We start from the raw sequence: 24,987 nt of genomic DNA, 5'->3' as shown, positions 1-24,987 counted from the left end.
GTTGTAATTGCTTGTGTTTGTTTTTCCTTTGCATGTCTATTACTACTAGTGCCGTTATATATTTCATATACTTAGCAATAAATAACTTTTATAGTAGTCAAACTGGTGGTAACCGGGTATATTTTTCCTCCTATACTTTTCCTTCCCCTCTTGCTCTGCAGCAACGCTTCTTTTCCTAAGCTAAAGATCCCCGTGAAGCCCAAAAATACTGTGGGGTCTGCTCTTCAAGAGGCTAAAGATTGGGACGTGTTGAGTTTGAAACACATAAGGGGATCAGCTTGTACAGGCTGATTGACCCAGTTTGATTTAGATGTGCCCTAATGAACAGAATGCTGGCCCATGAGGGTGTGAAATGGACACCCAGCCGGATTCATAGTGACATAGTTGGTTGGGTCGGAAGGGACCTGAGCAAATCATCTAGTCCGACCCCCTGCCATGGCAGGAAAGAGTCCTGGGGTCAAACGACCCCAGCAAGGTGTACATCCAGCCTCCTCTTAAACACCCCCAGGGTAGGAGCCAGCACCACTTCCCTTGGAAGTTGGGTCCAGATCCTAGCCGCCCTGACCGTGAAGTCGTGCCTCCTGATGTCTAGTCTAAATCTTTCCTCTGCCAGCTTTTGACTGTTATTTCTAGTCACTCCTGGCAGTGCTTGGGGCAACAGGGACTGCCCCAATGCCTGCTGGTCCTCTCTGACTAGTTTATAACAGGCCAGTAGATCCCCCTCAGCCTTCTCTTGTGGAGGCTGAACAGGTTCAGGTCTCGTAGCCTCTCCTCATAGGGTCTGCCCTGCTGCCCCCTGACGATGCAAGTGGCCTCCTCTGGCCCCTCTCCATGCTGTCCACGTCCCTCCTGAAGTGCGGCGCCCAGAACTGGACGCAGTCCTCCAGCTGCGGCCTGACCAGCGCCGCAGAGAGGGGGAGGGTCACCTCCCTGGACCTGCTCGAGATGCGTCTGTGGATGCAGGACAAGGTGCGGTTGGCCTTCCTGACCGCGTCCCCACACTGCCGGCCCATGTTCATCTTGGAGTCGATGATGACTCCAAGATCCTTTCCCACCTCTGTGCTGACAAGAGGGGAGTTCCCCAACCTGTAGGTATGGTGCCGGTTGTTCCTCCCCAGGTGCAGCACCTTGCACTTATCTGTGTTGTATCCCATCCTATTCTCAGCCGCCCACCCCTGTAACCTGTCTAGGTCTGATTGTAGCCTGTTGCTTCCTTCTAGTGTGCCCACATCCCCACACATTTTAGTGTCATCAGCAAATTTGAACAGGTGCTTTTTACCCCCTTGTCCAAGTGATGAAGATGTTGAGCAGTGCGGGCCCGAGGACCGAGCCCGGGGGGACCACACTGCCCACATCCTTCTAGGTTGAGAAGGACCCATCCACTACCACCCTGTGGGTGTGGCCCTCCAGCCAGTTGGCAACCCAATTGACTGTGAGGGTGTCATCACCACAGCCCCCCAGTTTCTTAATGAGAACGGGGTGAGAGACAGTGTCAAAAGCCTTCCGGAAATCCAGGAGGACTATATCCACTGCTACCCCTGCGTCTAATGATTTGGTGATCTGTTCATAAAAGGCCACCAGGTTGGTCTGACAGGACCTGCCCCTGATGAACCCATGTTGGTTGCCTCTAAGCATGCAGTCCCCCACTGGCCCCTCCTGGATGTGTGCCAGCATAATTTTCTCAAACAGCTTACCTAGGATCAAGGTAAGACTAACTGGCCTATAGTTTCCCGGGTCCTCCTTCCTGCCTTTTTTGAAGATGGGGCCCTCTTCCAGTCCTCCAGTACCTCACCAGAGCACCACGAGTGCTCGTAAAGCCGTGCCAGGGGTCCTGCAATGAACTCGGCGAATTCCTTTAGTACTCTAGGGTGGAGATCGTCCGGACTGGCTGACTTGAATACGTCCAACCCCTCCAGAAGCTCCCTAACCAGTTCCTCACTAATCCTCGGTCCAGGTGTGCCTCCCCTGGGGCCCAAGGGGGGCCCTGCAGGGAGGCGGCTGATCTGGTCCCTACTTAGGAAGACAGAGGAAAAGAAATCGTTAAACGTGTTAGCTTTGTCATCTGGTGTGACGACCAAATTTCCCAACGCGTCCTGCTGGTGGACCCACATTACCTGGAACCTTCTTTTTACCCCCTATGTATTTAAAGAAGGACATCTTATTGTCCTTGATCTGGGAAGCTAGTCCCAGTTCCATCTCCGCCTTGGCCTTCCTGACTGCCCCCCTACATCTCCGAGTGACTGCAGTATAGTCATCTCTGGTGATGACCCCTTCTTTCCATTGGGTGTATGCCTCCCTTTTAGCAAGGAGACATTCCTGGATGCTTTTGGTGAGCCATGGGGGCTTGTGTGCTCTCCTGCTTCCTTTGATCCACATTGGGATTACCTTCCTTTGGGCTTAGAGGATCGTCTCCTTAAGGGGCAACCACTCTCCTTGGACACCCGGCTCTCTCCCCTCCAGGACCTCAGTGCTTCCCCGACTATTCTCCTTAGCTCGTTGAAGTTTGCCCTCCTGAAATCTAGGACTGCTGCCTTGCTGCAGGCCTTTGCCACCTTGCGCTGGATGGTGAATCCCAGCAGGCGATGATCGCTGTCGCCCAGGGGGTCGAGCACCTGCAGCCCCCTCACCAGGTAATTGCCCATGGCCAGCACCAGGTCCAACAAGGCTTCTCCCGTCATGGGACTGTGCACCTCCTGGGTTAGATGGAGGTCCTGCATTTTGGCTAGGAACCTACGGGAGAGGTATTCAGAGGTATTCTGTTTAACTGTGTACTTGGGTCTGACTGCAGTTTATTGTTGCTCTGATGAACTGATTCTTGGCAGATGAGGGTGTCAGCCTGTCCATGCTGATCAACCCGGCCAGGTCAGGCGTGTCACGTTAATCTGTGTGTGTGTGTGTGTATGACTGATTTGGGGACTGGAGGAACCCAGCCGCACTGAACTGAGTCCTGCAAGATAGCTCCACTGGGGGTGAGGGCTTGCAGGGGGAGAGATACAGCTCCGTATAGAAACACAAGTAACACAAGCAGCACATTGATAGAATTACCAAGACCCTAGAAACACATCCCTAATAAATAAGCACACCCCAAAGTGATGGGCAAATCTGGTAACACAATGCACCTCTTGTCCCCGCAGTTATCGGTAATAATTTAGTCTCATTTATAAGTAGTAGAACTTTGTAACACTTGTCAGCCCTCTGAAAATTCCACTTTATCTAAAGGCTAGCAACAGATCCTCCTAGCATGAATTCAAATACTGCTGTAGCCCTAAACTTTTGACATGTCCAGGATAAATTTCACCTATACTTCCTATAAAATTCATGTCTTTCCCCATACCAATTTGTTTCTGGACAATTAATTGCACAATGTGCTTCAACTTCAACAGTTCTTGTTAAGAGTGCACGATTAAACCAATGCAGTATATTCCACAACAGCATACAAACCAGTTATTTTACTTAAGGAGCCTGACCAAGCTGGTATTTGATGTCAAGAACAGCAAAAAGAATTCTCTCTAGTAAAACAGATTAAGACAAGAAAACAAAACTTACATTAAATTTAATAGGTGTGCCAGTTGGAGCAGCGGTAAAGCTAGTTGGGCCAAAGAGAGAGCGCGATGTACTCCTAAAAGGATTGGAGGTAGTGTTAGTGGTTCCAAAGAGACCTCCACTGCTGGTACTTGTCCCAAAGTCTAAGAGAATGAAAGAACACCAAGTTGAAACTCAGGAAATTCATCATTCAAAAAGTGCAATTTAGTAACCCACAGTTACTTTGTTCTCGCTACATAGCAGGAAAAAGGAAGTTAGACATCTATAACAAGCATCTAAACTTCAATTCTCCGAGTCCTTTTCCTCTCTGCAGGAGCTGCCTACACATCTGAAACAGACAATTTTAGTTTCCAAGAGCCAAGTCTGAATGGGTTTCATGAATTAGGTAGAACTATGAATCAGGGGTAACAAAGTGAAGAAAAGCAAACACCTAGTCTAAATTTATTTTGATTACACTCTCTCCTAACTGGTCTTGTGTTACTTGTTCAAGTTAGGTCTAGCCTTAGGTTAAACTTTTGGGGCCAGAAAACACTGTGAAGCAGAATGCTCACTGAATGATCAATTAGCAATAGTTTTAAAAGTTTTATGAACACAGAAATTACTAGTATATATAGTTTTCATAATGCTGCAAATATTTCTTACTGTGGTAAATTGAATACAAACACAATCAAGCACCTGTCACAACCTAATCTAAAGTACAGCAGTATTCCTCAGTGTTATAATATGGGCTTCAGGTTTAATCTGGTCTAGTAGAAATGTCATTTTGTGCCTTTAATGACCATCACCTGTTTAGGAAGTTCTTCACATCTTCAAAGTTTCTAATCTCTCATGACAGTTCCAAAAGGCTATTTAAAATAGAGACACCAGTGTCGTAAGACTGTTGCTCTAAATTACTGCACCAATGCAGCAACCCAATATCAACCTCAAATGGTAGCTGCACTGGTAGAGAACGCCTGTGCCACGAGCGCAACAGCAGAACATAACAGATTGAGAAGCCCAAACAGTTTCACCAGCTCCTGGCAGGAATGAAGTAACCAGGACTGTAAGAAGCACTGTAGTTTCTACTCACTTCCAAACCCAGCTGGTTTATTCTGTGCAAAGGCATTCTTCTGGGATGAAAAGAGACCTCCACCAGTGCTGGTTGTCCCAAATAAGCTGTTTGAAGATCCCGTTGAGGTCCCAAACCCAAAGCCAGTGCTCGTGGAGGAGGTGGCTGGTTGATTAAATGCAGTCGAACCAAACAATCCTCCTGAAGCAAGAAATATGCAACAGGATCAAGACCAACACAGTTATTTTTGTTAGAATGATGTATTCTAACTACCAAGAATGTAAGTGCAGAATAACTATAATAGCCATACCTGGTTTGTGTGGCGAAATGCCGGGCTAGCGGCTCCGGCACCGCTTAGGGGAGCCGCGGGCTTTGCGGAGTTGTGCGAGCGTGCGGCTTGTGGGGCAGGATTGAGGTAGCTCTTAGCCGCCCTCGAGGTTCGCCGAGTTGGCACAAGTAGACGACTTAGAGTAAGTAGTTAGTGTCTCTTAATCTATCGGGTGTCCGTTGGTTCGCGAGGTTCCAGAGCCAGCCCTTGCTCTCCAACAGTGGAGCTGGTCCAAAGCTCGGTGCGGCTGCCGGCTCCTTACGTCCCAGAACTGGTCAACGGCTCATGAATGGGAAACACAAAGCAATACTGTAACACAGTGAATCGTTGTCAGTTGTCGGATTTCTGAGGCCTTTGTTTTCGCTGGGATACGCCGAGGCGGGGAGGCTGAGAACCGGTCTGCGGGGTGATCAGGCCCACAGAGTTTTCCAGTTGTCGTCTCTGCTGCTTTCTGCTTTTTTGCCTCTTTTATAGATGTTCGTTGGACTGCCTCTATGACACTAACTATAATACACAGATAGGATAATTTTCTTTTACATAATAGTTACTAGGCAGATTTTCTACACAAGTTTTGTCTCTGTAATACTGACACTTTTTAGATAAGAGGTAAAATTTATAGAGTATAGGTGTGGGGTCTACTGCTAGCAGAGCATAGTACCAGGCACTTGCTTAGACTAACAGAAAAACTGCAAGGCAATAAAAAACAGTACCAGGCACTTGCTTTAGATAACAGCACAGGCCTCAAGGTTACATAAATGTGAGAGTGCCGCGCGGCAGTTATACAGAAAAGGGAAAATAATATAAAGTCTTTGCTAAAAACTATAAGATAGTTACAGTTTGGTCTGCGTGCTCCCAAAGAGGCCTCCTGTATTATTGTTCGACCCAAAGGCTGACACTCCAAATGCTCCTCCACTGGTAGAGCCAAAGCCAGCATCTGACAGATAAATAACTTGGATGAGACCGCATACTCTAGGCATTCTTCTGTAGACCAAGCACTATTACTGGACTCCCAACTTAATACATAAAATGAACAAATCTCAGCCTCTGTTCTTCTACCTGGATTGAATACTTCTACCGTGTTTTGGGGAAAAAAAATCTGAGAGTATCCTGTGTCAACTTTCTGTATCAGAAAGCAAAACATTTCCACTGTTCATTTTAATGTGAAGTTGCTATAATTGCACAATTGACTACCAGAGCTGAATGACAGGAAACAATACAGGAAGCCTAACTGTACATATTTAAAAACACCAGTGAATTATATTAGCCATTAGGCCAATGCAAGGGTATTAGAATTCCTCAAGGGAAGTATGGCCTGTTTATAATAGTTATATTTTGCACGCCTCGTGGAGGCCTCAAAAATTCTGAAAATGTATCTGTGCATCAGAAAGCAGTGCACCCTCGTTCACTGTCCGTCAGCCCGGACAAACTGAGGCAGACTCATCTGAGCATTAAAATCACTACAGCTACTAGGTGAACCCCTTAGTAAATGCTGTATACAATAAGTAAATTAAACTGAACCAGACTCAAAAGTCCATTGTCCAGCATTGGGAGAGAAGTCAATGGGATCCAATTGTTCTCCAAACTCTAAAATGTCACCACATCCAGGTAATCTCTGTCCATATTCAATTCTTTGATCGGCAACTGACATTTCTGATGTGCAAATATAGTTTCAACTGCCATCTCCATTATTTCCATAACAGTGGGAGTTGCATTGCTTACTTTGTCCAAAGGTTGAATTAGTCCCAAAGCCAGCAGTGCCTCCAAATGGAGTCCCAAACGGCCGCCCCTGATTTGTTAAACATTTTCAAGCTGTATCAGGTTTTCTGCAAAGAGGAAGAGTTCAGTGATTCGGACAAAGCAAGCTTTCAGAAGTTATTCCTATGTTTTCTTAGAAGTTCGGACAATTTGCACTAATGCTGAATTTTGCACCTGGAGTGCCCACAGTGAAAACCTACATTGCCATCAGGAAACATGAGGGTATAGCTAGAAATCTCACTAAGACAATACAAGAAAGAGAGCCCATGCATATTTATAGAAAATAGCCTCTATAAACAAAAAACAAACACAAAAATCACTGAAGAGACTACCATACAGGCACTCCTCACTTAACGTTGCCCCGGTTAACGTTGATTCATTATTACATCACTGATCTATTAGAGAACATACTCACTTAAAGTCAGGCAATGTTCAGTGATAACTTGGTTTGGCTGCCGCCTGCTGCTAGGTAACTACTGTGACGCAACTCGGTTTGCTTAAAGCACATCGTTTCGCTTAAAGTCACATTTTTCAAGAACGTAACTACGACGTTAAGCAAGGAGTAGCTGTATTTACTCAGATATGAGTCGTTGTCCTCCCCGCCCCCAACAGCACAGGAAAAAAGCCCCTTGTCTTACATACACGTGCAAGGAAACCTCACTAAATACGTTACCTATCTTGAACTGCTGCTAAAAGCAGCATGCACTCAGTAACAGAAAGCAACTATTAAGTTGATTCAATGCAGCCAACATTTAACGTGACTATAAAACACACAGCCCACACTGGGCAAACATGCCAATGGGACCCTACCACAAGGATAAGTTAGGGCAGCGTTTTTCATCTTGTGGGTCGCGACCCAAAAAGTGGGTCACAAGAATATATGAAAAGTCGTGAGCAAACTTTAAAAATAGATTCTCTTTTAAAGGAGAAAAACATGAGAAGCCATGGCTTTTCCCTTGCAGGCTGGCAGACTTCTGCAGGGTGGGGTGGTGGAGGGAGCAATTAACACAAGGATGCTTTATGACACATATATACTAAGCACCACCGAGCTGCGGGGTCACCATGGTTTCAAACGCGGTTGACTCTGCTGGGGCCCAGCCCAAAGAACAATATAGTAAATCATGAGTCTTTTGGCTTTAGACTAATATCACATATAGTTTGTATGATGTGTAAATAGGTGCTAGAAATGCTCCTTTAAAAGTGTGCTTATGGAGTGCTTGTGTTAAAGTGTGTAGCAGTTTCAAAAGAGGTCAAATGCACCAATTCTGGATGAACTATGGGTACATGCAAATTACTACAGCTATATTTATTTCAAGGTAATTTTTTTTTTTCCAAATTTGCTCATTTCCATATGCTCAGGGACAGCAGGGTCTGACAGTACGGAGGGAGGGAAGAAACTGCAGAGTGAAGAAGCTGAGGAGGCGGAGGGCAAAAGAGCTACCTTATCCCCAATTTATTTCCCCTGTTATAGCAGTGGGGAAAGGGAAAAATTCAAGACAAAACCTCGAATAATCAGATTCTATATCTGGAAAATTATATCGAACTTGTAAATTTTCTGGATACAGAATCCTATTACAGGGCAGTCATCTTATAAGCAGGGCCATTTTATATTTGAGTAATATGGTAAACTAGAAAGTATATGAGCTGATCATGTTAGTGCAGTGAACAGGACTATTTCAGAGCTGCTAAATTTTGGTCCTGTCCATCCTTGTGTGTACACCTTCCAGTGAGCCAAGAAGCTTTAACCTAGGGGTTTAGACCAGCTGATGAATTCTAATCAAGTTTCTAGTTTATCATTGCTAATAACCTTCCACATGCAAAACAAGCGCAACTAATGCAGTGTTTTTCTTGGTTTCGAGACAAAAACCTGCTGCCTTAGCTGCCCTTCAAAGCATTGTGAAAACTATGATGATAAGACTCTGAACAGTTTTGACAAGTTATCTAATTTCGTTCCCTCTGGGCACAAGAACACTCAAATTATGTCAATGCCATAAGCTTTAGCAGTCGCAGTTTGCAGGACAAGACAAGACAACCCAAAAAGTGAAGTCTAAGAAAGGTAGTCACCCGAGCAGGCCCCAAGCCCAGAGGCCTTGGAGCTCAGGTACCCCCATGTCTCACCTGTCCTTAGCCACCCAAGAGCAGTAGCTAGCTGCCTTGCAGCCAGGCTTGCAAGCCTCTGCCCTTACCCAGGGCTGTGGTCCTTCTGTAAGACACCAGCATTCATCTGGCAGCCCAAAGGGCAGTTCCCAAAGTCTGCCTGGCATCCCCAGCAGGCTCCCTGACCCAGAGCTCTTTGTCCAGCAGCTTGCAGAGCTAGGCTGCCTGACCAGCTCAGGCCCTGGGCTTATGTCTCAAGCTCAGCCCACTCCCTGACCACCTTCAGAGCTCCTCCTTGGGGCCTGATGACTGGCTGCAATGGCCAGTTAAAACTCAAGCATCCTCTTGCAGCTCAGGCCAGGCATTGCCCTGTGGGCTTGTTGCAGGCTACCAAGCTGGCAGTAAGCAATCATGGCCTCCGGTCTCCAACTGCCTATTCCCTTGCAGCGCTGGCTCTAGGCCTGACTGCTGGCAGGAGCAACCCTTTACCCTGATGGACCTGCCCCCTGCCTGGGCAACAGGGTTTTTCCCACTGCCTGGCCCCTCTGGCTGCAATTTCTCTTCTTAAAGTAACAGGAGCCACCAGTTCTCTATGGGTGTGTCTACACGTGTATTTACATGCACCCAATGTGCCTTTGGTTAAGGCGATTTAGGCACGCGTCTATATGTGGACATGCTAATGCACATTAAGGCACATTAAATTTAGGCACAAATAGCTAAATCGCATTAGTGCACATGCACTAACACTCATTAATGCAGTGTGTATCCATTGAGATACACCGCGTTAGTGCACATAAGCCCATCTACATGTGCGCTAACGCGGCTTAGCTATTTGTGCCTAAATTTGATATTTCCTTTATGCAGGTATCAAATGTAGGCTCACATAGCCTTAAATTGCCATTTTTAATGCACCTTACATTGGTCTAATGTGCATTAAATACACACATGTAGGCAAGCAACAGAACAGTAGGGAAGAAACTTCCATCTTCTGGGCTGTTAATTTAGCCCCTCTCCCAAGCACTGTATTCATCAATATTTTTCTAATCTTTGCAGATGCTATGCAGTAGCTTTAGCTTTCAGATATTATCTGGTAACCGTAATAAAGGAATAGAGATGCTGATGGATTTAAACAGACATTAAATGCACCAGTTAACTGAAGCACACCCACATCTACCTTGCAGCTCTGATGTGAAGAGAGTTGCAAGGTGGAAATCCTAGGCCATTCCCTTTCACAGAAAAGTAGCATTGTCAGCGCTAGGTGATGAGATGAATGTGCAGCAACTTTTGCATGGTGTTGACGCACACACAGTCAATTGGGTCACCAACTGGCTGGAGGGCCACACCCAGAGGGTGGTGGTGGATGGGTCCTTCTCAACCTGGAGGGACGTGGGCAGGGGGGTCCCCCAGGGCTCAGTCCTCGGGCCCGCACTGTTCAATGTCTTCATCAGCGATTTGGACGAGGGGGTAAAAAGCACCTGTTCAAATTTGCTGATGACACTAAGATGTGGGCACACTAGAAGGTAGCATCAGGCTTCAGTCAGACCTAGACAGGCTACAAGAGTGGGCGGATGTGAACAGGATGGGATTCAACACAGACAAGTGCAAGGTGATGTACCTGGGGAGGAACAACCGGCACCATACCTACAGGTTGGGGAACTCCCCTCTTGTTAGCACGGAGGCGGAAAAGGATCTTGGAGTCATAATTGACTCCAAGATGAACATGGGCCGGCAGTGTGAGGAGGCAGTCAGGAAGGCCAACCGCACCTTGTCGTGCATCCACAGATGCATCTTGAGCAGGGCCAGGGAAGTGATCCTCCCCATCTATGCGGCACTGGTCAGGCCGCAGCTGGAGTACTGCATCCAGTTCTGGGCGCCGCACTTCAAGAGGGATGTGGTCAGCATCAAGAGGGTCCAGAGGAGGCCACTTGCATGGTCAGGGGACAGCAGGGCAGGCCCTATGAGGAGAGGCAACGGGACCTGAACCTGTTCAGCCTCCACAAGAGAAGGCTGAGGGGGATCTAGTGGCCTGTTATAAACTAGTCAGGGGGGATCAGCGGGCATTGGGGGAGTCCCTGTTCCCTCGAGCACTGCCAGGAGTGACCAGGAAGCTGGCAGAGGGCAGGTTTAGGTTAGATATCAGGAAGCGCGACTTCACGGTCAGGGTGGCTAGAGTCTAGAACCAACTTCCAAGAGAAGGGGTGCTGGCTCCTACCCTGGGGGTTTTTAAGAGGAGGTTAGATGAACATTTTGCTGGGGTTGTTTGACCCCAGTATTGTTTCCTGCCATGGCAGGGGTCGGACTAGATGATCTACTCAGGTCCCTTCCGACCCTAGAAACTATGAAATTGAAGGCACTGGAATCAATGCTTTCTTAAATATATATTTCATATCAACTGAAAGGTCTGACCTCAGACAATTTGTGCCAGCAAGTAATTGAGATAAGATTGAAAATGCCAAGGATGTGCAAGTTTGGATGCCAATTACACTCTGTAGGTAGGGGAGAGACTGAACTGCAAAAAGACAACTAGGGCTTGGGCCTCTGTCGGCATCTCCAGTTAGAATTATTATCCTTGGTCAAATTCATTGATGACCTCAAGCCTTGGAAGATGTCCACAGATAATACAGAAAAAAGCTATGGAATATGCATTCACCTATCTGGTCCAAGCCTTATCTTCTTCGATGTTGTCTGTTAACACAGATAGCACCACGGCCCAATACAAGATGTGAGAAAATTGCCCAGGCAGCAGTGTTATAGGATTCAAAGGTTTAAGTGGATCATAATCTCAACCTGAGCCAGCAAATGTGATAGAGTCACTAAAAAGGAAATGCATTTGGGGATGTATTAAAGGCACTGACAGCACTGCATGTATGACATGGAAGGTTATTGAACAGTATACCCAGGCCTGGTTAGATCGTGTCTGGAGCACTGTGTACCGTCCTGGCCTCTGTCTTTTAGGAAGGATCCAGAGACATGAGGCCAAGAGGTCTCAAGTTGCAGCAAGGGAAGTTTAGGTTAGATAGTGGGAAAAATGTTCTCACAAGGAGGCTTTCCCACTAGGAAAGGCTCCCCAGAGAGGTGGTGGCATCTCCCTCCTTGGAATTTTTTAAGCCCCAGCTGGACAAAGCCTTGGCTGGGATGATGGAGTTGGGGCTGGTCCTGCTCTGAGCAGGGGGCTGGATTAGATGTGACCTCCTGAGGTCCCTCCCACCCTCATTTTCTATGATCCTAAGATGAAAGATGGGGTAGAGTACAATCTGTATGCGGAAAGGCTGAGAGAGCGTGGTGCGCTTTGTTTGGAGAAATGGATACTAGCAACAGGGTTGGGGGTGAATGGCATGATAGTTTTCAAACACCTACAAGGATCCCACAAAGATAGAGGGGAACAACTATGATCAGCAAAACAGATTTAGATTAAATCTCAGGAGAAAATTCCTTGCTTTCAAAACAGTAGGACATTGGAACAAATTGCTCAGGAAAGTTGTCGCCTCTCCTTCACTGAAGGTTTCAAGAGGAGGCCGGCAAGTGTTTGAGATGCTTCAGGAGGATGCATCCTGCATAGAGGCAAGGCACTAGATAACCGTTGAGGTCTGGGTCTGGACTAGATAACCCTTGAGGTCTTTCCAACCAGATGAATCCCCCCTCCCCCTCATTTAGACTTGAAATCTGGGCATCTGCTGTGCCTCAGCCCTCTCTCTTGCTCCACCTGTTCCAAGCTATATCTAAGTCTTGCCCCTTTGACATCTCTATTAGCTCAAAGGTTCAACATCTGGTGTAATTTCCATGCCTCACAAACTCAGCACATCACCATTCTCTTTTCCTCCCTCCTTGGGCTCCCCATCCTCATAAAAAAATGAGAAGTGTTGTACTGGGTCAGACCAGTGGTCCATGTAACCCAGTACCCTGCCTCCAACAGTGGCACTAGGAGATGTTTTAGAGCAGGGGTTGGCAAGTGTTTTGGGCAAAGTGCCCAAAACACCTGCAACCTCAACTTGGAAGATGTTGGCGTGCTGGGGGCAAACTTCGAGAAAGCTGAGAGGGGCCCCATCCTTGTGGCAGTGCAGCTCTGGCCCCTTCCGCACTGTCCACCCCAAGACATGTGCCAAGCAAAATGCCTTTGCATGCCATGCTCTGGCACTTGTGCTGGGGGTTGCCTACCCCTGCTTTAGAGAGAAAGCACTGAAACAGGTATACATAGTGTGATCTGTCCCCTGTCATACCCTCACTTCTCTTTAATAGCTATTAATGGATCTATCATCCAATGGATCCATCATCCTTACCCTTGACCAGTGGTTCTCAACCTGTTTGCCATAGTGGGCCACACGTGCAGTTCTCAATGTGTTATATGGACTGTGTGGCAGAAAGCCACCTTGTTTCTCCCCAAAATCTCTGCCCTGTGACTCTGTGATTAGATGGGCCAGCACAGAGGAGTCACACCTCAGCCTGTCTCTTTAGGTAACCTGAGCTGGCTGCATCCCTGAGGGAGGGGGGAAACCTGCTCCCTCTGCCTACGTGACTTGCATCAATTACCTGGGTGGGGGGTTTCTACCTGGGGAGCTGGAATCTGCCTGGTAACAGGTGATGTATTTCAAATTGGTTGGCTGACAGCCAACTGGGGATGACCTCCACTGGACCAGGTGAATGAGGTCACAGGGGCTATATAGGTTCAGAGGGGGAAGGATGCTCGCTCTCTTCGGCCAGGAGGTGAAGCAGCAGCCAAGCAGGGGAGACAGAGGGGCCTTGCCATCGAGACCTAGCTCTCTCTCACCCCCAGACTCCAGAGGGGAAACTGGAGAGCTCTGGAAGATGCTTGTGAGTAAGCGACTCAATCGGATTAGATATCTAGCTGGCAGTAACACAGATGCGTGATCAAAAGGCTACCTCAGCCACTCTGTTTGCTCTCTAGGATTTCTAAGATATTGCTCAACCCTGTACCCTAGTTTACCCTACCCCCTGTAATCAATAAAGTTCTCCTTTGTGACCGGTGTGGGAGACTTATTGAGGGGTGGGTCTAAATTACGCCTAAGAGACCCCTTAGGTCTGCGGACTAAGGGAGACTTTCCTTTTTGCCCCCTGACTTGGGGAAGTGCCCCAAGTGCCTATACCGGGTCGAGTACCCGTCGGACTATTAGGCCTGTGTTTCCCTGAGGACACGGGGCCGAGACAGTCCCTTCTCGGGGTGGTGGCAGCACATTACCGCCAGGCTAGCGAGTGTGCTCCGGGAGAGGGGTCGGCCAAGCATAAGGCGCCCCAGAAAGGCGCTCGGAGCCTGGCAGGTGGTTGGGCGCAGGGAGGTGGGCGGCTCAACGCAGGAGCGCCCCCTACTGGCCCGCCACAGACTGTACCTATGCAGCTTACTCCCTGTGTATGCATTTAAAAATGTTTTGTATCTGTTATCTGGCAGTAATGCAGTATTTCACATGAGCCAAAGGTCACAGGTTGAGAACCACTACTCTTGACCGTATCCAACATATGCTCCTCATTTTTCCACCACTGGAAAGTTTGTCCCATTTGTTACTTTTTATTTTCAAATAAAGACCCTTTTTCTATTTTTTCTTCATTCTCCCTAGAGCAGGTTTAGCAGGAGCTCTTTCTTCCATCATGTCCCATTATAGATGGGAGGTAAATTTAGATTGTAGCTCTGCATTTATAACACTTTCTTCATTTGTCAAAAGTGAGATAGGATTATTTTTTCTCTTGAATTAAATATTGCCCTTGAAGACAATGGAAAAATCTTACTTTGCAAATTTGAGAGGCAGTATTTTTATGGGTGATCTCCGTTATTAGGCCAGCAATACAGTTGGAAGGGATATGAGCACATTTTCAGATTGGAATTACCCTTCCTTAGGTCATATTGCATATTATACTACTGTTCTATATGCTTATGATAAATATGAGGATACTGTTAATTCTATATCTGAATCCATCACTCAGACCTTTTTCAGCTTTCCTCTGTAGCAGGGGCCACGGCCTTTTTCCTGGGATCTCTTGACCATATATTAATAGCCTTTTAAGAAGTAAGCTGTTGCCTGCTGTGGCCCCTCTGCTTTATCCATGGAAGGTTTGGGTTTGATGTATCATGTTGCGTCAGAGTTGATGGTAGTTTTACTAAGAGGTCAGACAATGGATTTGTATAGGATTGTTTGGACAGGAATGATCCTGCATGAGGATCTCAGATGACCTTTGGAGCTCCTTCATGGGCCAACTCCTCTGTGATATCTCTATTGCAATCCTGGGTGGCAGAGCCTGCAGGAAGGAGACCCTCTCTAATGACCTCTGTTTAAGGAAGAGACCAGGTCAGGTCTGTTAACTTAGATGACTGGCTAGGTTCCCAGCCAACCAATGAAGCTGCTTTGACCTCAGCAAGTAAAAGCCCACCATCAGTGATCATGAAATGATCCAGTTTGCTATTCAGAGAAAGGTGGGGAGGTTAACTAGCACAGTGCAAATGCTTGACTTTAGGAAAGACAACTTCGATGTGCTCAGGGCAGTAATCAGGGAGGCACTCGGAGCCCAGGGGGTAGCTAGTCTGGGGGTCCAGGAAAGGTGGTCCTTCCTCAAGGTGGTTATCCTTGGAGTGCAGCAGGATGCAATTCCTTTGCTCAGGAAGGCAGGTAAGGGTCCAAGACACCTTCATGGCGGAGCGTGGATATCTAGGCTGGCCTGAGGGCAAATTAAAAAGCATTCTGGCAGTGGAAGCAGGGGGCAGGGACAGAGGAGGAGTACACCTCCCTGACCCGAGCTTGTAGGGATTTGGTGAGGAAGGCTAAAGCCGCACTGGAGCTTAGATTAGCTTCTGGGATCAAGGATAAGAAAAAGTCTTTCTTCAAGTATATAGGTAGCAAGAAGAAGTCTCGGGGTAACATTGGACCCTTACAGGGCAGGGCAGGGCAGTGGTTACGGATGCGCGAGAGAAGGCTGAACTCTGCAACACATTCTTTGCCTCCGTGTCCCTGTCCGCTGACAATGGGGCGCTCTCGGGTGACAGCGTAGAGAGGCCCGGGAAGGATACGAGTCCCCCAACTGTTAGTTCAGACCTAGTTAAGGGTTACCTGGAGGGCTTACATGTGTCCAAGTCAGCGGGCCTGGATGACCTTCATCCGCGGGTGCTGAGGGAATTGGCTGGTGTCATTGCAGAGCCATTGGCACGGCTGTTCGAGGACTCCTGGTGCTGGGGCCAAGTCCCTGAGGACTGGAAAAGGGCCAGTGTGGTCCCTCTTTTCAGGAAGGGGAGGAAGGAAGAGCCTGGCAACTACAGGCCAGTCAGCCTCACTTCTGTCCTGGGGAAGGTCTTTGAAAAAATGATCAAGTGCTGCACCTGGGGAGAGGGAACCAGCATTATGGTTATAGGTTCGGGGCTGCCCCCCTCGGCAGCACAGAGGCAGAGAGGGATCTTGGAGTCAGGATTGACTCCAGGATGAATATGAGTCGCCAACGCGACGAAGCAATAGGCAGAGACGACCGCACTCTGTCCTGCATCAACACCGGCATCACTACCAGGTCCAGAGAGGTCTTGCTCCCCCTCTACGTGGCGCCGGTCAGGCCGCAGCTGGAGTCCTGTGTCCAGTCCTGGGCACCGCACTTCGGGGGGACGTGGGGAACCTGGAGAGGGTACACACGAGGCCACTCGTATGGTCGTGGGCCTCCCTGGCCAGCCCTATGAGGAGAGGCTGAGGGACCCGAATCTCTTTGGTCTCCGCAAGAGGAAACTGAGGGGGATCTTGTGGCTGCTACAGCCTTCTCAGGGGCCAGCAGCAGGGACTCGGGGAAAGTCTGTTCCCCAGGGCCCCCTTGCAGTCACCAGGAACAGTGGCCACAAGCTGAGGGAGGAGAGGTTGAGGTTGGATATTAGGAAGAACGACTTCACGGTAAGGGTGGCCAGAGCCTGGAACACGCCCCCAGAGAGGTGGTGCTCTCCCCTTCCCCGGGGATCTTCAAGAGGAGACTAGACAGGCACCTGGCTGGGGTCTCATGACCCCTCCACCCCCAGTGCTTCTTCCTGCCCATGGCAGGGATCAGAGACGATGATCTGTCTTGGGTCCCTCCTGACTCATTGAGTCTGTGACTCTATCATTTGGAGAAACTTCCAACACTACGGAGTTGACAAGGATATTCTCCCTGGAGCATAAAGGTGGAGGTGCGTGAGCTGCTCCCAGACACAGGCCTGGGGAGGATCAAAAGAAAAGTCTGCCTTGGTCACTCCTCAGAAAGGATGGTCCTTGAAATGCAGCGGACAAGCCTAATTGTTTGCTAGACATGGGGCAGTTGCTTGAGTCGCAGTTCAGGAATGGAGACTTGCACTTGGAGATAGCAAAGGGCCAAGAGACAACCAGAGAGAGCCAAAGAAACTCAAAAAGTGGGAGAGGTGCAGTTCACCACCACCCGGAACATGTGCAGTGCCTGATTCAGTTAGACTACCTAGAACAGTCTTAGTCAGAAGACAATTTAACAGCCACGTCTCTCTAAGGTGTCCTGAGACGAGGCCAATCCTGGACAAAGCAGGACCTTGCCAGTGAACAGACGTTTCTGGGGGCAGCTTCTAATCACAGTTTAGCCCTTAAATCTGAAACAACCTCATGTCTTCGCACGGAGTTTCATGGCATATTACACTGTGCATCAATCAAAGGCACATTTTCCGAGCATGGCAATATTTCTATTTGCCTTTATCCAAGCTCTTTAGAAGGCAAGGCAGACTACCGGAAAACAGCTCCGTTTTCCCAGCTTCTCGACCTTCTTCCACAATTTCAGTCTGCACTGTGTAACATGGCAGATTTTATGGGAATGGACCTGAATGGAGCTCATCTGGCACCTGCACACCCATACCCTTCAGTCACGCCACTAACAGCTGTCCTATAACCCATCTCGAGCCAAAACTGCATATGCCAGGAGTCAGGTTTCTGTCCTCACGGCCGTGGAGCTTTTTGACCAGTGGTGACTGCAGCACACTTTCCTCTAAGCCCAAGATGCTTTCACGGAAGGAGAAAAATAGTCCATCCCTCCACATCATCCTCAAGATACCCTTTACCATTAGAGGCCTTAGCACGTGAGCTTTTGATTAACTGAATCTATGAGTGCTTGGATGGTTCCTTAAATACAGCCTAACCATTTCTTGGGAGGAAAAATGAAACGACACCGCTGGGTGGAGCAACCACCAGCGAAATCAGTGAAAAAAATTCCAGCTGATTTCAACGGGAGCAGGACGGAGTTTAGTGCAAACAATGGGATGGAAATAATGGGTGAGGATAAAGCTTCATCGTATTACACAAGTGTCTTGCTTTCATCGTCTCCCCCGTCAAGGCACCCGCTGCAATTTACAGTGACCGTGAAGTCTGCAATGCCGCTGAGATTCCAACGTCTCATTAAAGTAATTGAGTTTATAGACGACTCTTCTAATTGAAGGCAAGAAAACAATGCTGTTACCGTCCTTGGGGACTGTAGGTGATGCAGCAGTTTGTTCAGAAGAGGCACAATCGCCTTAAGTCAGTCCAGATGCCAAAAGTTTTGTTGTTTAATTCTTGCATCTAGCACTGAGTGACCCTGCCCACAGGGAAGACCTTTTCATCACTTGAACGTGCAAGTGAGTTCCTGGTTACACCATGGCATTCAAATTAAAATCTAATTAACTGTTTCACATGGGTTTAGCTTTGGGTTTTTTTCTTTTTTTCTGATGGAATCCAGGATGGAGAGACATTTAAGCTTTAATTAAATGCATTAAAACCATTTGATTTTTTTATGGTACAAAAATGCATTTGTTATCCCAAATCTTTGCAAAGGTGAAAGAACAATGCAAGGGGAAGTAATTAAGCAGAAGCGGTCAGAGTGGAGGATAGAGATAATCTAGCGGCAGGTGTCGTGGGTGTTTGAAGTCAGTGAGACAGAGGATGAAATCTGCCTGTTTTATAACAATGAATCCTGCTTTTCATCTTTTTATTGAAAAATGGATCGTGCTGGATCTAATTAGGGATTTACTGATGTTAGAAAATATGCATAACTCTAATTAGAGTACATATATGAGACCGGTACATTTTCAGTACTGCCTTTTCATTAAAAAGGAACCGGTAGTCTAATTCACATGAACTTTCTACATGACGAGTGCTCATTTGAACCTTTTCAGTGTACACCGCATAAATGCAATTCTTAGAAATGTAATAAATTATTGGCATCAATAGGGAGATTTGGGCTGAACAGCATGGCAGCAATCCTGACGGCGAGGTCTGAGAGCAGGAAGGTGTGGAAAGGGTATACAAGTCTGCCCGGCGCACTTGGTTTTTGTCTGTACTACTGAGCCAAGAACAAGAAAACATCCACAAATGCTGGATCAGTGAGATTCGCCGTTTCTCAGTTACTTACGATGCATTGGGGATATTCTTAACCCAAGTATGAACACAATCTAACTCGAAGGTTAGGTACAGAATTCACTCACCTTTCACCAGCAAAAAGAAGCACGCAGTATGAAGATTACCAACGGGATTCGAGGCCTGGCCCTCATCCCAAAAGAGTTAAAAGAGAGTTAATCCTGAGCTACTTTTGGAGGCAGCAGCGTTGTCACAGATCCCCTCGGGAAGCACCCCTGCCCAGCGGAGAGGAAAGCACACGCGTAGTTTCAAGCAAGAGCAAACCCCACCGAAATGAGAGGAACGTAAGCACGGGCCTAGGCGACTTCCTGGAGCAGGGGCAGGTTTCCGACTCCTTTGCTTCGTGGGGTAAGAGCGGACAGGCCCAGGAACATCTGCGCAAGCAGGAACCTTCGCCGGCAACGCCAGCGTTGTGAGGGGAGAGAGCGCGGCATGGTCTGTAGTGAACGCGGATCACCAGGTCAGGTAAGGACTGCGGGGAAGCTCGGGAATCAACGCTTCCATCCCAGAGGCCAGAAACGGCAGCAGAGGCGGAAGGAGTCGCAGGCACATTCAAGAGAGAAGACTCGTGGAGCGCTGCACCGAGGGACGCGCGGGAAACAGCGGCTCGGCCCTCGCCGGCGGCAGGGGAGTGGGACGGGGCCCTTCGCGCGCGGCCGCGGCAGGAGTGTTAGAAATGGAATATTGTTAGAAATGCACAGCTTGCATCTTGCACCCGATAAGACAGAAACACTGTCAAGGACTTTTTTCCTTGCCCAGCCTTGCCACAGCTCTTCTTATACTAAATCGCAGACTCTCCCCCAGCTTCTCCCTAGCCTTTCTCATGCAGATTACAGAAGCTGGAATTCAACTGACTGTGTCCTTGAAAGGGGGGGGCTTAAACTCTTGGTGACCTATAGTACTCTCTGAGCATGCTTAATTAGCTGATGCATATTTACCTCTCCGCCCTGCATACTTAAGTAGTTCATTATAATATACATGCGATGTATGTAGTGATGTAACCACATGTATGCTTGTATGAAACGGAAGTGAGCTGTAAGAGTTCCTGTTTCTGCACACGTGCCCAGGAGGAAAAAGGCTATTTCAGAGTAATCTGAGTTTTTGACTCTGCTCTGACCCTATTTGTAAATACACACAGTGTGTGTCTGTGATTTTATTGGCCTCCAGAGAAACGAACCGCTTTAAGCATCAGGAGGACAGCCCCGGGGGGCAGTGGGGAGAGCGGCATTATATACTTTGTTTCTGGTTGATGGGCTATTCCTCATTTGCCTCACAGCACAGTTGAAGCAACACTGAATGATCATGAACACCAGGCATAGTCCAATAAAAGCACCAAACAAGATCACCAACCTACGACTGACGGTGGAGCCTGGAACTGAAAACAGAGCTAAACCAAGAACTCACACTCCAGCTATCTGACTCATGCAATTTAGCTGCTGCTTTTCGAATACGTTTCTTTAAATCCTGGATGTCTTCTGAATTATCAGGAAGAGAAGTACAGCATTCTTTACCTATTAAAGCACAGACTCCTCCTCTGCTGGCTAGTCTATAATCTAACGCAGGTCGGTTTTGCAAGCTCCTTTGCCTTATTTCCTTCATTTCTGTATTTATTTTATCAAAAGTATCAGCAGTAGCATTAGCAATCTTTTCCAGAGATGCTGCAACTTTCTTTAGCTCGGCCTTATCTCCACACACTAAATAGTGACCAGCTAGCGCAGTATCTCCACCTGTATTACAGCGTGGGGACATCATCCATTGTGAAGAATAGGCTGAAAACTGACCTGCAGGGGAGTATTAGATATCCAGGAACCATTAGGGAACCAAGCACCATTTATCTTAAATTCTACCTCGCACTCACTGACTCCTACTGCAACACGAGATCCATCCCAGGTCCAACACCCCTTCCCGGGGGGGCATACGCTAATCGTACACAGTCAGACCGGTTGCATACATGCTGCCAAGTTTCCCCTGTGTTGCAGACGGGTGGCTGTGGTGGGTGAGGGCAGGAACAGGGGAGGTGGGGCTGGCTCGGGGCACCCATTCAGCCAGTTCTGCGTCACTCGCCCAGGGTTGCTCACCCTGTGGTGCTGGCTCCCCCAGCCCTGGGTCCTGCTGTGGGAAGAGGGCAGAAGCGGGTGGGAGCGGCCAGTCGGGCAGCAGCAGGGTGGGTAGATCAGACCACCTCCTGCTCCCAAGGGCTACCAGCAACCTCTGGATTGTGGTGAATCACTTAGAAAGGGAAGGGGCTGGGAAGGCACAGGGAGATCTGCCCCAGAAAGGGTTGTGGGCTCGGGTCTGTTCCCATCGCACACCTCGGGAGAGGACACAGAGATCAACCACAGGGGTGTGTGGAAGAAATCAAACTTTGCGTTGTGGTTGAATCAGAACTGACAGAGCCAGCCTTTCGTTATTTAGGGCTGCACCGTGATCACAGGGCGAATCCCCTACAGCGGGGGGGTCACCCCCTTGCCTGTTTCAAAAGAATTCTTGAACTCTATCAGTTTACAGGCATATGTACACTCAAGACGGAGAGAGAAAAAAAATACGACCCTGGCGAAACAAACAGGAGGTAAATCTCTGGTCTGACACACGCAGACACACAGACAGTTTACTTAAAGAACAGATCGGGAAACACTGTGCTTATAGGAACGGTTATCAGTTTCTGGTTCTCAAAGAAGGGAAAACACTGTCTGGGGGAGGGCACCCTAGCGTGAAGGCACTTCTTCCCCTGGGAGTCCTCTTAGAGCGTGATGGGGAATGCACCGGCTCCAAGGCCGATGCAAAGATCATCTCCTCCTCATCTCCTTCCCCCACACCGGGGCTGCCCTCTGCCTGAGGTGTTTCCTCTGAGCCCCCATCCCCCATACCTTGGGGGCCGGCAGCTGGGCTCTGGACTCCCACTGGACCCTACAAGAGACAAAGCCTGGGGGAACTCTTCCGCAGGCCTCCAGCATGAGGGTGCTTGTCTGAATGCAGCCACTGGTGGGTGCTGAGCACGCAGACATCTCCAAGGCCTTCCTGCACTGCTGGCAGAATTAGGGATGCTCCTGGGTGTGAATGGGCTGATTCCAGGATGGGTGGGAGAGATGGGTGAAGTTTTTCCAATTCTCAGAGCACCGATGTACCTTCTCCGCTGTACAGATGCACTGGTGTTCAGCACAGGCTGCAGGAGGAGGTGAAGCTCTTCCCACACTAAGAGCAATGATGTGGCTTCTCCCCTGTGTGAATGCGCTGGTGCTGGGGCAAGCTGGAGAGGATGCTGAAAGTCTTCCCGCACTCAGAACATTTTATGGCTTCTCCCCTGTGTGGACATGCTGTGCTTCACCAAGGCAGAGGAGCGAGTAAAGCTCTTCCCACACTCAGAGCACTGATATGGCTTCTCCCCTGTGTGGAATGCGCTGGTGCTGGCCAGGTTGGAGGAATAACGGAAGCTCTTCCCACACTCAGAGCACTGATATGGCTTCTCCCCTGTGTGGACACGCTGATGGCTGGCCCTGGAGGAAAACCTGAAGCTCTTCCCACACTCAGAGCACTGATATGGCTTCTCCCCTGTGTGTGATGCGCTGGTGCTTGGCCAGGCCAGTGGAAGCTCTTCCCACACTCAGAGCACTGATATGGCTTCTCCCCTGTGTGGACACGCTGATGGTGGCCAGGCTGGAGGAACGACTGAAGCTCTTCCCACACTCAGAGCACTGATATGGCTTCTCCCCTGTGTGGACACGCTGATGGCTGGCCATGTGGGAGGATCGGGTGAAGCTCTTCCCACACTCAGAGCACTGATATGGCTTCTCCCCTGTGTGGACGTGCTGGTGCTGGCCAGCCTGGTGGAAAACTGAAGCTCTTCCCACACACAGAGCACTGATATGGCTTCTCCCCTGTGTGGACACGCTGATGGCTGGCCAGGCTGGGAGGATTGGGTGAAGCTCTTCCCACACTCAGAGCACTGATATGGCTTCTCCCCTGTGTGGACGTGCTGGTGCCGGCCAGGTGGCTGGCACAACTGAAGCTCTTCCCACACTCAGAGCACTGATATGGCTTCTCCCCTGTGTGGATGCGCTGGTGCTGGGCCAGACTGGAGGAATAACTGAAGCTCTTCCCACACTCAGAGCACTGATATGGCTTCTCCCCTGTGTGGACACGCTGATGCCGGCCAGGCTGGAGGATTGGGTGAAGCTCTTCCCACACTCAGAGCACTGATATGGCTTCTCCCCTGTGTGGATGCGCTGGTGCTGGCCAGGTGGAGGAATAACTGAAGCTCTTCCCACACTCAGAGCACTGATATGGCTTCTCCCCTGCTGTGGGAATGCTGGTGTATGGCCAGGTTGGAGGAACTGGGTGAAGCTCTTCCCACACTCAGAGCACTGATATGGCTTCTCCCCTGTGTGAATGCGCTGGTGCTGGGCCAGGTTGGAGGAATTGGGTGAAGCTCTTCCCACACTCAGAGCACTGATATGGCTTCTCCCCTGTGTGGGTGCGCTGGTGCTGGGCCAGGGTGGAGGACTGGGTGAAGCTCTTCCCACACACAGAGCACTGATATGGCTTCTCCCCTGTGTGGACGCGCTGGTGCTGGCCAGGTTGCGGGCATTACTGAAGCTCTTCCCACACTCAGAGCACTGATGTGGCTTCTCCCCTGTGTGGATGCGCTGGTGCCGGCCAGGTTGGAGGCATTACTGAAGCTCTTCCCACACACAGAGCACTGATGTGGCTTCTCCCCTGTGGGCATGCACCTGTGCCTGGCCAGGCTGGAGGGCTGCCTGAAGTTCTTCCCACACTTCGTGCAGCAGTGTGGCTGCTGCCTCCTCCGCACGCACCGGTGCTGGGACAGGCCTTGCCAGCTGATGAAGTTCTTCCTGCACTCGGTGCAGCGGTGCGTCTTCCTCCCCAAGTGCATGCGCCGGTGCTGAGCCAAGGAGAAGAAATGGGTGAAGGTCTTACCACATGTGACACAGCGGTACTGACACTTCTTCCTGTGCACTTCCTGGGTTTTGAGCAGCTCCAAGCTGTGCACAAAGCTCTTCCCCCTTTTGGTGAAGCGGTGGGGGAGCTGTGCAGAATGGATCTGGTGGTGAGCAGCCAGGGTCGAGAGGCAGGTGAAGCTCTTCCCACACGTGGCGCATACATGGGGCTTCTCCCCAGCATGCCTTCTCTTGTGCAGAGCCAGGAGGGAGGGGCAGCTAAAACGTTTCCTGCACTGAGGGCAGGGGTGGCCTCTCCCCCTGGGCTTGGTAGTGAGCTCCTGCTTCCCACTGAGGTCCCCCACACTGCCTTGGTCTGCATGCAGTGTCTCTCTCCAGTGGACCTTTGCTTTCTGCCTCTTCAGGTGTCTCAGCATGACATGTTCGTCCCTGCACCTTGGGCTTTTTATGGCTTCTTTCCCTTCTTCACTCCCATGCCCAACTAGACATGGGAGTGTGTTCAGTGCTACAGTCTCCTGCTTTTGGGGCATCCCCAGACCCTTTAGCCATTGGTCCATCGCTGGGCTAAGGGAAGCCACCTCACCCATACTCCCCAGGGAAGCCCATGGTGGCTCCAGCTTTCCAGGCCCTTCCTCAGAAGCCTGCTCCTCAGTTTTGCTCAGCAACCAGGCATGTCCTGCATGGGAGGAAGAAACACCAGATTAGTTCCTGCCCTGCTGCCAAGGGGCAAGCACTGGGATTCCTTCTGCTGGAATGGGCCTCAGAGCAGGACAGGTCTTGGCACTTGTCTTTCCTCAAGAAAACTAGGTCTTCTGGCCAAAGGCCCAAGTGCCGGGGGCTAAGGCAGTGCCAGGTCCCTGTGCCAGTCTCATCTTCCCTACTCGGTGGAGTTAAGAGGCAGACTCTCAAGGTTGCTGGCCCAGCTCTCGGCCCCATCTCCTCAGGCCT

General features: G+C 49.3%; 2 protein-coding genes and 1 pseudogene across 12 annotated transcripts in view; 1 reads left to right on the top strand and 2 right to left on the bottom strand.

Moving 5' to 3' along the window:
- The window catches only part of LOC149875529 (uncharacterized), a 433,980-nt gene extending 412,631 nt beyond the window's left edge, over positions 1 to 21,349 (top strand). The window contains exon 2 of the mRNA XM_090030944.1: positions 20,400 to 21,349. Within this exon, the coding sequence (XP_089887070.1) occupies positions 20,400 to 20,442 (43 nt within the window). The 3' untranslated portion in view covers positions 20,443 to 21,349. The remainder of the gene's footprint in view (positions 1 to 20,399) is intronic.
- Positions 1 to 24,987, bottom strand: part of LOC149875521 (uncharacterized) — a 159,745-nt pseudogene that overhangs the window by 35,642 nt on the left and 99,116 nt on the right. The gene's annotated exons all lie outside the window — the stretch shown is intronic.
- Positions 21,494 to 24,987, bottom strand: part of LOC149875527 (uncharacterized) — a 41,932-nt gene continuing 38,438 nt past the window's right edge. For 9 of the 10 annotated variants that reach the window (XM_090030923.1, XM_090030920.1, XM_090030915.1 and 6 more), the window contains one exon: positions 23,545 to 24,715. In XM_090030923.1, the coding sequence (XP_089887049.1) occupies positions 23,562 to 24,715 (1,154 nt within the window). In that variant the 3' untranslated portion in view covers positions 23,545 to 23,561. Of the gene's footprint in view, positions 22,230 to 22,805; positions 22,936 to 23,544; positions 24,716 to 24,987 lie in introns of those variants that run through there. The other variant, XM_090030924.1, reaches the window with a different exon arrangement.

The sequence above is a fragment of the Crocodylus siamensis genome, chromosome 1 (genome assembly GCF_052110815.1).
Source record: "Crocodylus siamensis isolate JL-2025a chromosome 1, ASM5211081v1, whole genome shotgun sequence".
Lineage (NCBI taxonomy): Eukaryota > Metazoa > Chordata > Crocodylia > Crocodylidae > Crocodylus > Crocodylus siamensis.
The sequence above is the reverse complement of the archived record's forward strand: the minus strand, read 5'-3'. Positions and strand labels throughout refer to the sequence as shown.